General features: G+C 44.0%; 1 protein-coding gene across 1 annotated transcript in view; it reads right to left on the bottom strand.

Annotated features, from left to right (window-relative positions):
• LOC124795459 (neuronal acetylcholine receptor subunit alpha-3-like) overlaps positions 1 to 14,699 on the bottom strand; it is a 163,288-nt gene that overhangs the window by 108,299 nt on the left and 40,290 nt on the right. The window contains exon 5 of the mRNA XM_047259487.1: positions 8,001 to 8,205. Within this exon, the coding sequence (XP_047115443.1) occupies positions 8,001 to 8,205 (205 nt within the window). The remainder of the gene's footprint in view (positions 1 to 8,000; positions 8,206 to 14,699) is intronic.

Below are 14,699 nucleotides of genomic sequence, written 5' to 3'. Positions count from 1 at the left end.
CCCTGGCGATGTTTCACTTCCATACAATGCTATGTCAAAAACCTACATTCCAAGAAATGCCTGCCTCAAGTGTTTGATATCAGTAGATTTGTTTTGGTCAGGAATGCTCTCTTCGACGATGCGAATCTGCTTTTTATATTCTCCTTGCTTCATCTTTGATGTGCTACTTTGCTTATAAGGTTGCAGAATTTATTCACTCCATTCACGTTCCCCAATTTTGGTGTTAAGGTAACCACTAATTTCATTTCAGCTATTTGTCATTCCTCTCGCCTTTTTTGGTATACTACCAATCCATAGTATGTACTCATTACCCTCCATAGACTTCAACGGACCCTGTCACTTTCTCAGCAGTCAACTTAAGACAAGTATCAAGCAGATTGTTAGAAAACATAGGACAATAACCTGCGTATTTCCAAACATGAAAACATGAGGCCAGAATCAAGAATGACTCTTCCTATGTAACATTTCGAAATATATACACAAAAAAGCAAATCAATACTCGACTAAGTCCCTATATAAATCCTTTGAGAAATTTTTAAATAAAAACGAGTAACAAACAAAACTAAGCGGGAAGCAAGATAAGAATTATTGGTGTTATTCTCACCATCGAACAATTGTAAGTTAAGTTGGGATGTAAAATCATGTCAGCATGTCAGATGTCAGTTTGTTGAAGCATTAGGACGACATACTTACATTTTTCTATACTTCATTAAGTTGTCTCAATGGTATTAAGTTACTTTACTTCCAAACGTATTAAAGTAGGTCGTGTTTCAATGAACATGTCAATTGATGAATTTGTGTACTTTATTTACCTTCTTCACAGATGTACCAAATAGAATTATCCACACACTAAAACACAGTGGTCAGATGAGCAGAATTTGTTAAACGTTGTGTTTTGCATAAACATCTATACTTCGCAAACCATGTCGTGGTGGGTGGTGGATGGAACTATGTGTATCACTGTAAATTCCCCCCTTATCCGTCCCGCGAATAGTGCGTGGGGACAATAGTTCTTCCCTTTTTTTTATTTATCGGTTTTCGAGACGTGCCCATAGAGCCACGTCAGTAGCGGAGGGTCTCTCATGACGATACGAAAGTGAGGGCAACATAATACCCAGTCCCCGAGAGGAGGAAATCTCCGACCCGACTGGTAACCGAATCCAACAATAGTTGTCGGTAAGATTCAGTGTGAACAGGTATCTCTTAAATTTTATGGTCTTTCCTCAAGGAAGTAACCCACTGGTCGACTCCTCTAAATATGTACGCTCTTGGAATTTTTAACAGTAAACCACACCGTGATACGTGCTTGTGTTTTAGCAGCTGTTACTTGGAGTTCAATGACACTTTCACGTTTGCTAAGCGAACCTACAAATCTTCTGTTTCTTGTGTCAGTCCTATTTGTTAGGCATATTCAGGTACTGATCAAAAGAGGGTATGCTGTACCTCCTGATGATTCTTCCATTGATTTACGTTAAGAAGTCTGACTAGGTTACTTTTATGTAGTCGTTTCATTTCAAATCGATCGTATGCATGCATCCTACTCCTAGATATTTAATTGTGACTGCTTCCAGTGATTGTTCGGCAATTATGAACTCATACACGAACGGATAGTTTCGCCTTTTAATATTATTGTCTTATTAATATTACAACTGTTTGAGGGCCAACTGTCAATCCCTACACTTGCCTCGATCCTCTGCAGGTGTTCCTGAATTTTGCTTCATCTTTCCATCGCTGCAGCTGCTCTCTATACAGCATCACCTAGTTACAGCCTCATATATCTCCTTCCATTGCCGACTAGGTGATTTATATACGCTGTGAACAGTGATGAGCTTATAACACTCCTCCTGAGATACTCACGAATTTACTTTTATTTTTACCTCCTCAGGTTTTCCTGCTGTGTGTGATATAAGGTCAGTGATACATTCCCCGAACTCTTCATCCCGATCACAAACCTGGTCTGATATTCTGCCAGCTCGCTTACAGAGCAGAACTGTATCGAACACCTCCCGGAAATCATCCTGTGTCCAGCATATCCGGCCTTCTTGATCTCGTGATCGAACAAAGTTAAGTGGGTTTCTCTAGTTTGTTGTCTGTGGGATACAAGTGGACTCGTACAGAGAAGAATTTTGGGTCACTAGAAAGATAAAGGGAAAAGTGTTTGGCGCAAGGCCCTAACGAGTCTGCTAGCCTGATTGCGGCACTAGGACAGGGACGGTAGTGAGACCATTCATTGCCCCGACGACCTTTATACCTCCAAGATACGTCCCCAGTAATTATTTAATAGCAGACCGAGTCGATCTGGAGAGACTGGAACGAGGAATAATCCCCACCCGTACCCGCCTGCAACTGGAACCTTAAGGGTGGAGTCCAGTGTTCAACTAGCTAGACCAGAGATCACCAGGGGACGGTCTCTAGGCTACGTCAGTTCATCCGAAACGTATGGAACACCAGACGCTGCGATGCAGTTTAACTATAAATGTTATATTTATATTACTATTAGGTCTTTAGCACCTACAGAGAGATCTCGGCTCCTAAGTTCCTTAAATGAACTACAATTTGAAAATATTGTAGTGACATATTCTTGTTTATTAATAATTTCTTATTTCGCGCAGTCCCAAGATTTTAAATATGTTTGTAATTCAATGTCTTTTCATTTTCGGATACTGTTTCCATCAGTTTTCAATGTGGCTTCCAACGAAGGAAAAATTGACGACGACTTTTGCGTTTTCATTTCTTTATGGGAATGAATACTCAGAATCTTAATTGCGTAATATGCAGCGGAAGTGCTGTCGTTTCGAAAGTACCCTTCACAATGGCGTCTGTAAGTGAGCTGCGTCCAAGCAGAAAATTGTCACTGAATTTCATTTGATAGGAAACCAGAACATCGCAGATGTTTATAGGGGATTTCTGAGTTGCTCGGTGACGCGTCTGTCATCATGGGAACAAGATCACGCAAACCTGTCCGATCTATCGCATTTCGGCCGGCCGCACACAGCTGTGACTTCGGCAATGTGCGGGGACTCCCGTTCGAGGTGAGCGGTGGATCATAGTCAAACACCTCGCCGCTCAACTGGACGTCTTTGTTGGTAGTGCTGACATGCTCGTTCACCGTGCGGAGGCGTCAGTGATCGAACCTGGGACTCTGGGACCCACCGCGCCGCTTACACAGGTTACACAGAATAATTACAACATCGCTTCCTGACTGGCCCCTATAAGAGTAGACCAGCACAGGTCCGACCGGACTCTTGTCTGACCTGGCACACACTTGTCTCTAGCTAAAATTGCCCGTCTATCTATACTGCGTTTCCCTTCTGACGTATTGTCAGAGACAGAAACTATGGCAGGGGTAAATTCCCATTTACACATCGCCCTCCTAGCTCTGGCCTAGTGCCCCTGCCTCATACACTGCAATAACTTCAAGCAACGCTGCAGTTCCCTGCCTAGCTGCTGCTTCACACCAAACACATCGTGGCCGGCCGGTGTGGCCGAGCGGTTCTAGGCGCTTCAGTCTGGAACCGCGGAACCGCTACGGTCGCAGGTTCAAATCCTGCCTCGGGCATGGATGTGTGTGATGTCCTTAGGTTAGTTAGGTTTAAGTAGTTCTAAGTTCTAGGGGATTCATGACATCAGACGTTAAGTCCCATAGTGCTCAGAGCCAAACACATCGTGCATGTAATAACGCAGTCGCAGCTAGCGCCCTGTTTACTCTGCCTGGCCTATTGGCTGCAGACTATTACTACACACTGCCAGCAGCCCCAGACTTAATTGCCCAACCGCGAATTTGCTGAATTATAACGAAATTCCCCTTTTCTACGACTAAGACTAATGCTAGTGCAGCAACCAGTTCAGGTACTCAAAGTTATGTGCCCGCTGGGTTCATTGCCGCCTACAGAACTCCTTGATCAACGAAGGACAACCTCTGTAGAATTGCTTGCGCGTTACGAGGCTGACCGTGATAACTTTTTGTCGAACATCGTCACAGGCAATGAAACATGGGTTCCTAACGTCCAACCGGAAACAAAACCGCAACCCATGAAGTGGCGCCACACAGCCTCTCCTTAGAAGAAAATGTTCAAAGTCGCACCCTCAGCCATTGCGACAGTCTTGTGGGACTTTGAAGGGGCTGTTCTGTTTGAGGTCCTCCCTCATAGTGCAAACATCAATCCTTAAGAGTATTGTATCACCCGCGCCACAAGAAAGCATACTAAATCTCCTTTCCCACGACAACGCAATGCCTCACACAATTCTACACGCCAGAGAGGAGTTCACAACGTTTCATTTGACTATTCATCCACATCCACCCTACAGTCGGAATCTCGCACCTTGTCATTTCTGTCTGTTTGGCTCAATGAATGATGCATTCGGAGCCGGCCGCTGTGGCCGAGCGGTTCCTGGCGCTTCAGTCTGGAACCGAGCTGATGCAACGGTCCCAGGTTCGAATCCTGCCTCGGGCATGGATGTGTGTGATGTCCTCAGGTTAATTAGGTTTAAGTAGCTCTAAGTCTAGGAGACTGACGACATCAGATGTTGAGTCCCATAGTGCTTAGAGCCATTTGAACCATTTTTTATGCACTCCGCGGGAAGCAGTACTTGGGTGATGTGGAGATTATTGATGTAGGAAGACATTGGCTCGAACGTCGACCAGTGAGTGAAAGCATGCGGACAAACTGACCATCTCAATAACGTGGCATAAGGCAGTTTCAGTGAACGGACATTATGGTTGGAAATCGGGTTTTTAGCTAGAAGTGTGGGTAGTAATATGATGTACCGCAATCCGAAATAACACCAACCTGCTTTCAGAAAAAAATGCGTTAATTATTAAACGCCTCTAATTCAACCACTCGGAACGCCATATTCTGCCACTGAGCCAGGAGAGTTCCAAATTCTTTCGCGTACTGTTTTAGGTATGCCGTCATGACTCGCCGTTATCCCTCTGTTGAGCGGCCTCAGCTCATTTTCTAGCTAACCTTTCTTTTGAGCGTATTCAGAATATTCTTTCTCTAACTAGATGGAATAGAGCCGCTAATAATGGCGCAACGTATCCTCAATGCACAATGACTCGCAGAATCTGTACAGGTAATGTAAATTACTCGGTAATAATATGCTGTACTGGAACTTCGAATAAAACCAGCCTGCTTTCAGAAGAAAAATTTGTTGCACCAATAACGAATACCCCTCGTACAACCACTCGGTAAATTACTAGCGTACACGAAGTGTCAGTCCGTGCAGTTTAATAACTACATTCGTTCACTTATTCGAGAATTCAAAACAAATGGTCTGCAGTTTTGAAAGATGGCAGCCAATCCACATTTCATGAGATTGTGTAGTTTTGTCAAGTTCTGCAGAGTGTCTCTGCCTGTGCTGTCTCATTTTCTTACGAAACCAGGGTGGAAGATCATGTGAGAGAAGTCGATATGAGTGAGTTTTATCTTCATTTTCACAACGTTTGATAGTCAGCAGCACATGTACCTCTAGCTACCTTCGCTAAAGACAGTTTTTATAAACGGGGGTGTAACTACAATCACTAGTGCGTTGGTGAATTCCTACAGAATTTAGTATAAGTTGAAAACAGTCTTGGTTGCAATTTTAGTTTTTCTTTTATTCATCAACTACGCGTTTCACCTTATTTTGACATCTTCAGGCTGATTTTAATTTGGTATTTCTTAGGACGAAGCTTTAGACAATGTAGCTAAAAGGCATCGTCGAGTACATCAGGCCAATATCGCCTTTGTTAACCGCAGTAAATACTTTCTAGATGGACGTGAGTGACTCCAAGACCTACATAAGGCGTACACGTTCACAGGAGAAAATAATAGAATAAGATGGGACTTAAGTAGTTAGCATAAAGCGAAGCCACATCTTCTTCTATTATTTGCTCCTGTGAACTTGTACGCGTTATGCAGGTCTTGGAGTCACGTCCATCTAGAAAGTATTTACTAAGGTTAACGAAGGCGATATTGGCCTGAGGGCACTCGACGATGCCCTTTAGCTACATTGTCTAAAGCTTCGTCCTATGTAATATCAAATTTTGCCACTGTGCACAGCTTCATGCCGTCCTCACTCCTGTGCTCATTAACCGCATGCACTCTTCGAGCGAAACTTAATAGAAAACATTTAGCAAAGATCAATTCGTAATTGGTCGATCTGAAGTCCTGATGTCAGATTTTCCTTGTGTGGTTTCTTTCGATAGAACTAAATTCAGTAAATATTTATGTGACTGCAAGCGACTTAGTTTTCAAGAAGTTAGAGAACGATAATCACTGATTCGCTGAATAGGAAGCTCATGGTAGCGAAAAAGTCCATTTTACACGATGAAAGTGCGTTCCGACGAAGCCACATTTACCACTATTTAGACGTTTTCGATATTTTATACGCAGTGGGCACTTTTTACTTTCGTTACACATCATCTGGAAAACAAATAAGCGGCCAATTCGTGCAAATGTGGCTCATTGAGGAACTAATTACACTCATGCTCATGAATTAAGGATAATGCTGATACATTGTGAAACAAAGCTCTGGTGGGCAGTATGTGGGTTTAAATAACCTCGGGGTATGACCATATGGTGCATTTGACCTGCGGTCGTCGCACGGTGGCGCTGGCAGCAGTCCACATACGCACTGGTGCGTTGGTGCATGTCAGAGTACGGTGCACCGAGTAAGTGTGCAGACGTTTTCAGACGTGCTAATGGTGACTGTGTGTTGAAAATGGCTCAAAGAACACATATTGATGACGTTATGAGGGGTTGAATACTAGGGCGAGTGGAGGCTGGTCAAACACTGCAGGTCGTAGCACGTGCCACAAAGTGTGATCTCACGATTATGGCAACGATTCCGGCAGACAGGAAACGTGTCCTGGCGCTACAGTACGGGACGTCCACAGTATACAACACCACAAGAAGACCGATATCTCACCACCAGTGCCTGCACACGGCCTTATTCGGGACCATATTTCAGCCCCTGGAACAGTTATCTCCACACACACAGTCTACAGACGACTGAACAGACATGATTTATTGGCCCGGAGACCTGCAGGGTGCATTCCACTGACGCCTAGTCACAGGAGAGCCCGTAAAGCCTGGTGTCAAGAACAAAGTACATGGTCATTGGAACAATGGTCCCAGATTATGTCCACAAACGAGTACAGGTATACTGAACAGTGATTCTCGCTTGATTTTCATCTGACATGAACCAGGAACCAGATACCAACCCCTTAATGTCCTTGATAGGCACTTGTATGGAGGTCGTTGTTTGATGGTGTGGGGTGGGATTGTGATTGGTGCACTTACACCCCTGCATATCTTTTACAGAGGAACTGTAACGGGTCAGGTGAATCGGGACATCATTTTGCACCAGTATGTCCGCCTTTTCAGGGGTGCAGTGAGACCCACCTTCTTCCTGATGGATGACAACGCACGGCCCCACGAGCTAACATTGTGAAGGAATACCTTGAAACAGAAGATAACAGGCGAATGGAGTGGTCTGCCTGTTCTCCAGACCTAAACCCCATCGAGCACGTCAGGGATGCTCTCGGTCGACGTATCGCTGCACGTCTTGAAACCACTAAGACACTTCAGGAGCTCCGACAGGCACTGGTGCAACAATTGGAGGCTATACCACTGAAGCTGCTCGACCTCCTGATCCAGAGTATGCCAACCCGTTGTGCGGCCTGTGTACGTTGCATGGTGATCATATTCCATACTGATGTCGGGGTACATGCGTAGGTCGCAGTGACGTTTTGTAGCACTGTGTTTCGGGACGGTTTTCTCAATTTATCACCAATACCGTGGACTTACATATATGTGTCGTGTGTGTTCCCTATGTGCTTATGCTATTAGCGCCAGTTTTGTGTAGTACCACGTTTTATGGCACCACGTTCTGCAATTATCCTTAATTTATGAGCATGAGTGTAGAACAATAAGGTGAAAGTGGTTCCACATTCTCTTATAGCCATCCAGCAGCTAGCGAAGTGCGATCGCTACGTAAATGGCAGAAGTACTGACCTCCATAAGTTCGAACTTGAGCTGCTCGATCGGCAACTTGGAGGCGAGCCGGAGGGTGCAGTTGTGCCTGCTGTATGGCCAGCGAGAATTGTCCTGCTTGCAGTGCGAGCGGAAGTAGGCAGGCGGCATACACTCCACGTAGCCAGTAGACGACAGGAAGCACCTTGTGTTGACCAGAGACGATTCGTCTGGGTCATCCTGCCACCTGCAAAACACACAATTCCATTGCCGTCATTGTCGATTTATGTTACAAGCGTAAACACACACACATACATGCACATGGAGCCGTTCACGAGGGCATTCTGGTACAAGTTGGTACTCACAACAGCTTCGTGAACTGGCTGCAAACGTCCTCGTGGAGCTGAAGTTAGTCGTTTAGACCGAAACCGGTTAATAAATAAGTATCTACTGTGATCTGCCCTGATTCTTTTCATTTATACTGTTAAATACAATCGCTGTCGTTCCGATATGGCATCAAAACCTGTACGTCATTTATACGAGGAGCGTTTTTTCTGAAAGTAGGTTGATTCCATTCGTGATTATATTAGAATCAAATTGCGTGCATATGGAGTATCGTCTCAGTTGTGTGACTGGATTTGTGATTTCCTCTCAGAGAGGTCACAGTTCGTAGTGATACACGTAAATCATCGAGGAGAACAGAAGTGATACCTGGCGTTCCGCAAGATAGTGTCATAGGCCCTGTGCTGTTCCTGATTTACATAAACGATCTAGAAGATAATCTTAGCGGCCCCTTAGATTGTTTGCAGATGATTCTGTAATTTAACGTCTAGTAAAATCATCAGATGATCAATTCCAATTACAAAATGATCTAGAGAGAATTTCCGTATGGTGTGAAAAGTGGCAGTTGGCACTAAACAAAGAAAAGTGCCATGTCATCCACAGGGGTACTAAAAGAAATAGGATAAATTCTGGGTATACGATAAATCTCACAAATCTAAGAGCTGTCAATTCGACTAAAAACCTAGGAATTCCAATTACGAGCAACTTAAATGGGAAAGACCACATAGATAATATTGTGGGGAAGGCGAAAGAAAGACTGTTTTTTGGCAGAACACTTAGATGGTGCGACAAACCCACTAAAGAGACAGCCTACATCACACTTGTCCTCTACTGGAAAATTGCTGCGCAGTATGGGATCCTTGCCAGGTGCTATTGGCGGACGAAATTGATGGGGTGCAAAGAAGGGCAGCTCGTTTCGTGTTATCGCGCAATAGGGGTGAGAGTGTCACTGATATGATACGCGAGTTGGGGTGTCAGTCACTGAAACAAAGGTGGTTTTCTTTGCGGCTAGATCTATTTACGAAATTTCTATCTCGAACTTTCTCTTCTGAATGCGAAAATATTTTGTTGACACCCACCTACGTAGGGAGAAATGATAATCATAATAAAATAAGAGAAATCAGACCTCGAACGGAAAGCTTTAGGTGTTCCTTTTTCCCACGCGCCATTCGACATTGTAATGGTAGAGAAATAGTATGAAAATGGTTCGATGAATCGTCTGCCAGGCCTTTAAGTGTGAATTGCCGAGATAACCATGTAAATGTAGATGTAGACAATGTAATTCCCACACATTTTTGGCTACAAGACCTTATTTATCAACGTAATCTCCGTTCAATGCGGCGGCGATACGTCACCTTACGGGTAGGGCATGTACGGTCGCACGGTGCCACTCTGTTGGTACATTTGGCAACCAACGTCTTGCTGCATCAGTAATTTGTCCATAATCCACGTAAAGCTTCCCGCGGAATCGCTCATTCATTGGGGCAAACAGAGGGGGGACGGAAGGTGCGAGATCAGGGCTCTAGTCAAATCAAGTTTTGTGAGCTCCTGTCGGAGTGCGCAAACTTGTGTGACACCTTCCATTGTCATGGAGATGAAGTTAGTTTGCATTATTGTGTTGACCAACAAACTGAAGCCGTTTCTTCTATTTGGTGAGGGTTTCACAGTACACTTAGGAGTTGATCGTTGCACCATGAGGGAGATCCAGAAGACAGTCACTATGGCTTTACTGGCTGAGGGTGTGAGTTTGAACATTTTCTTCTGAGGAGAGATGGTGTGGCACAACTCTATCGATTGTCTTTTTGTTTTCGGTATGAACTGATGAGGCCATGTTTCATCGCCTACGAATACGTTAGACAAAAAATTGTTACGATCAGCATCGTGACCCTCAAATGGTCCTTCGTTGCTCATTGTGATCTTTTGTTAGGCGACGAAGAACCCCAAGTGGAGGACCAATTTGTCAGCACTGCCAACAAAAGGAAGAAAGAAAGATTGGATTTAACGTCCCGTCGATATCGTGGTCACCAGAGACAGAACACAAGCTCGGATTGTGTCAAGGATGGGGAACGAAACCGGCGGTGCCCTTTCAGAGGAACCTTCCCTGTATTTGGCTGGAGCGATCTTGGGAAATCAGGGTAAACGTATATCAGGATGGCTGAATGCGGGTTTGAGCTGTCGTTCTCCCGAATGAGAGTGCAGTGTGCTAACCACTCCGCTACCTCGCTGGGTCACTACCAACAGGGACGCCCAGAGCAGAGAGGTGCTTGATTGTGAGCCGTTGATCACCTCGAATGAGAGTGTCCGCCCGCACGTTCCGATACTGTAGGAGTCAGAGAGGTCTGCAGCCGGCCGGCACGCGAGGGTAGCGACAGGTTTGTGCGACGTGGTTGCGGTGATGACAGGCGCGTCGCACAACGACTCGCCGTGGTTTTGTTCACTGCCAGAACTCCGTAGACATTCTCCAAGCGCCTATGAATATTTACAGTGCTCTGGTTTTCCGCTAAAGCAAACTAAGTGACAGCACTCTACTTGGAACTCATTCTTCGTTGCAGACGTCATTTTGAAGGCAATGTATAGTTCCACCAATTATCGGAACTTCGTGAAACGCCAGGGGCTGAAGGTGGAATACTCCATGATGTTCCACAACAAATTCCGCATTTTTTTCAGTGAAAGCTGGCCGAAAAAAAATTTATTCCATTCTTATTGAACACCCCTTGTTACCTTATTTATATGTAGAGTAATACCTTTTCATCACATCAAAATTAAAAACACCTTTTGGCTTAAAAATGCAGTTCCTTTTTAGGTCTTTCTGTTTGGTAGTCCCATCAACGGGCCACTAATGCCGACGTGACGTTCGATCGGGAAAAGTGGCCACACTCCTCGGCATGAAAAGTGTCCTAGATGTATAACCCAGTAAGAATTAGTTACTTCCGTACACCACCTATAATACTACATTACGGACTGAGGCCTAAAGCCTTTTGTGAAAGAAGTTATCATCCATCATTCTAAACCTTTGTGACAATTTTTAATTAAATAATTTATATTAATTTTATTTGAAACTGTCTTTGCTCTGTTGTATTTGGTCTAATACCAAAATCTGATTGTAAACGATCTCCTCCAGCTGCTTGGAAAGGTTTCAGATATGAGGGCATCAAGATGTGTAGAAATTATGTCAGTGTGCCATATCAGCAGACAAGGGATGTAGTGTCGTTGGCTATTACCATATCACTCGTCCTAGGAAGGGAAAAGTGGCCACTATGTAATCATCAGAAGAGATGGACTTAGTTCCTGCATCTCCATCTGAATAAACACTCCGCAAACCGCCTGAAGGTGTGTACTGGAGAGTACTTCTGGTACAAGTACATGTTCACTTGCGAATGGAGCGTGGGAAGAATGACTGTCCGCAGCCCGTGGTCGTGGGGTAGCGTTCTCGCTTCCCGTGCCCGGGTTCCCGGGTTCGATTCCCGGCGGGGTCAGGGATTTTCTCTGCCTCGTGATGACTGGGTGTTGTGTGATGTCCTTAGGTTAGTCAGGTTTAAGTAGTTCCAATTCTAGGGGACTGATGACCATAGAAGTCCCATAGTGCTCAGAACCATTTGAACCATTTTTTTTGAAGAATGACCATCCATAAGCCTCTGTATTATCTTTAATTTCTCGTCGTGGTCACTTTGTGAAACATATGCCTTTTCCCGTTAAATAATTCTTTTACGCTTAAAAATATTTGATGTAATACCTTGTAAAATGTGTAAGAGGCAATATTCTATTAATAACCATGATTGATAAATAATCAGCATTGGCGACCGAAGACTTCCGGCGTAAGAAGTCAGCCTTATTCTGCCAACGGCCTTGTAAAAGAGGGCGGAGGAGCGGATAGAGGTTCAGGACACTCTCTTGTCCTAGTGGTGGGAAATTGCCCCTAAAGGCGGGAGAATCAGCAATGATCAACGACATGAGGATGCAGAAGGCAATGGAAACCACTGCATTAAAGACACGTAACGTGTATCCGCAGGACATGTGGCCTGTAATTGAAGAAGTGTCATGATGGTCTCTCCATTGGCAAAAGATTCCGGAATAGTCCCCCATTCGGATCTCCGGGAGGGGACTGCCAAGGGGGAGGTTACCATTAGAAAAAGATTGAATAATCAACGAAAGGATAACGTTCTACGAGTCGGGGCGTGGAATGTCAGAAGCTTGAGCGTGGTTGGGAAACTAGAAAATCTGAAAAGGGAAATGCAAAGGCTCAATCTAGATATAGTAGGGGTCAGTGAAGGATTTATGGTCAGATGAGTATCGGGTAATATCAACAGCAGCAGAAAATGGTGTAACAGATGTAGGATTCGTTATGAATAGGAAGGTAGGGCAGAGGGTGTGTTACTGTGAACAGTTCAGTGACAGGGTTGCCCTAATCAGAATCGACAGCAGACCAACACCGACAACTATAGTTCAGGTATACATGCCGACGTCGCAAGCTGAAGATGAACAGATAGAGAAAGTGTATGAGGATATTGAAAGGGTAATGCAGTGTGTAAAGGGGGACGAAAATCTAATAGTTATGGGCAACTGGAATGCAGTTGTAGGGGAAGGAGTAGAAGAAAAGGTAACAGGAGAATATGGGCTTGGGGCTAGGAATGAAAGAGGAGGAAGACTAATTGAGTTCTGTAACAAGTTTCAGCTAGTAATAGCGAATACCCCGTTCAAGAATCACAAGAGGAGGAGGTATACTTGGAAAAGGCCGGGAGATATGGGAAGATTTCAATTAGATTACATCATGGTCAGACAGAGATTCCGAAATCAGACACTGGACTGTAAGGCGTACCCAAGAGCAGATTTAGACTCAAATTACAATATAGTAGTGATGAAGAGTAGGCTGAAGTTCAAGCCATTAGTCAGGAAGAATCAATATGCAAAAAAGTGGGATACGGAAGTCCTAAGGAATGACGAGATACGTTTGAAGTTCTCTAGCGCTATAGACACAGCACTAAGGAATGGCGCAGTAGGCAGTAAAGTTGAAGAGGAATGGACATCTCTAAAAAGGGCCATCACAGAAGTTGGGAAGGAAAACACGGGTACAAAGAAGGTAGCTGCGAAGAAACCATGGGTAACAGAAGAAATACTTCAGTTGATTGATGAAAGGAGGAGGTACAAACATGTTCCGGGAAAATTAGGAATACAGAAATACAAGTCACTGAGGAATGAAATAAATAGCAAGTGCACGGAAGCTAAGACGAAATGGCTGCAGGAAAAATGTGACGACATCGAAAAAGATATGATTGTCGGAAGGACAGACTCAGCATACAGGAAAGTCAAAGCAACATTTGGTGACATTAAAAGCAACGGTGGTAACATTAAGAGTACAACGGGAATTCCACTGTTAAATGCAGAGGAGAGAGCAGATAGGTGGAAAGAATACATTGAAAGCCTCTAGTAGGGTGAAGATTTGTCTGATGTGTTAGAAGAAGAAACAGGATTCGATTTAGAAGAGATAGGGGATCCAGTATTAGAATCGGAATTTAAAAGAGTTTTGGAGGTCTTACGGTCAAATAAGGCAGAAGGGATGGATAACATTCCATCAGAATTCCTAAAATTATTGGGGGAAGTGGCAACAAAACGACTATTCACGTTGGTGTGTAGAATATATGAGTCTGGCGATATACCATCTGACTTTCAGAAAAGCATCATCCACACGATTCCGAAGACGGCAAGAGCTGACAAGTGCGAGAATTATCGCACAATCAGCTTAACAGCTCATGCATCGAAGCTGCTTACAAGAATATTATACAGAAGAATGGAAAAGAAAATTGAGAATGCGCTAGGAGAAAATCAGTTTGGCTTTAGGAAAAGTAAAGGGATGAGAGAGGCAATTCTGACGTTACGGCTAATAATAGAAGCAAGGCTAAAGAAAAGTCAAGATACTTTCATAGGATCTGTCGACCTGGAAAAAGCATTCGACAATATAAAATCGTGCAAGCTGTTGGAGAATCTGAAAAAAGTAGGGGTAAGCTATAGGGAGAGACGGGTCATATACAATATGTACAACAACCAAGGGGGAATAATAAGAGTGGACGATCAAGAACGAACTGCTCGTATTAAGAAGGGTGTAAGACAAGGCTGTAGCCTTTCGCCCCTACTCTTCAATCTGTACATCGAGGAAGCAATGATGGAAATAAAAGAAAGGTTCAGGAGTGGAATTAAAATACAAGGTGAAAGGATGTCAATGATACGATTCGCCGATGACAATGCTATCCTGAGTGAAAGTGAAGAAGAATTAAATGATCTCCTGAACGGAATGAACAGTCTAATGAGTACACAGTATGGTTTGAGAGTAACTCGGAAAAAGACGAAGGTAATGAGAAGTAGTAGAAATGAGAACAGAGAGAAACTTAACATCAGGATTGATGG

This window comes from Schistocerca piceifrons, chromosome 4 (assembly GCF_021461385.2).
Source record: "Schistocerca piceifrons isolate TAMUIC-IGC-003096 chromosome 4, iqSchPice1.1, whole genome shotgun sequence".
Taxonomy (NCBI): Eukaryota; Metazoa; Arthropoda; class Insecta; order Orthoptera; family Acrididae; genus Schistocerca; species Schistocerca piceifrons.
This window is presented reverse-complemented; position numbering and strand designations above follow the sequence as displayed.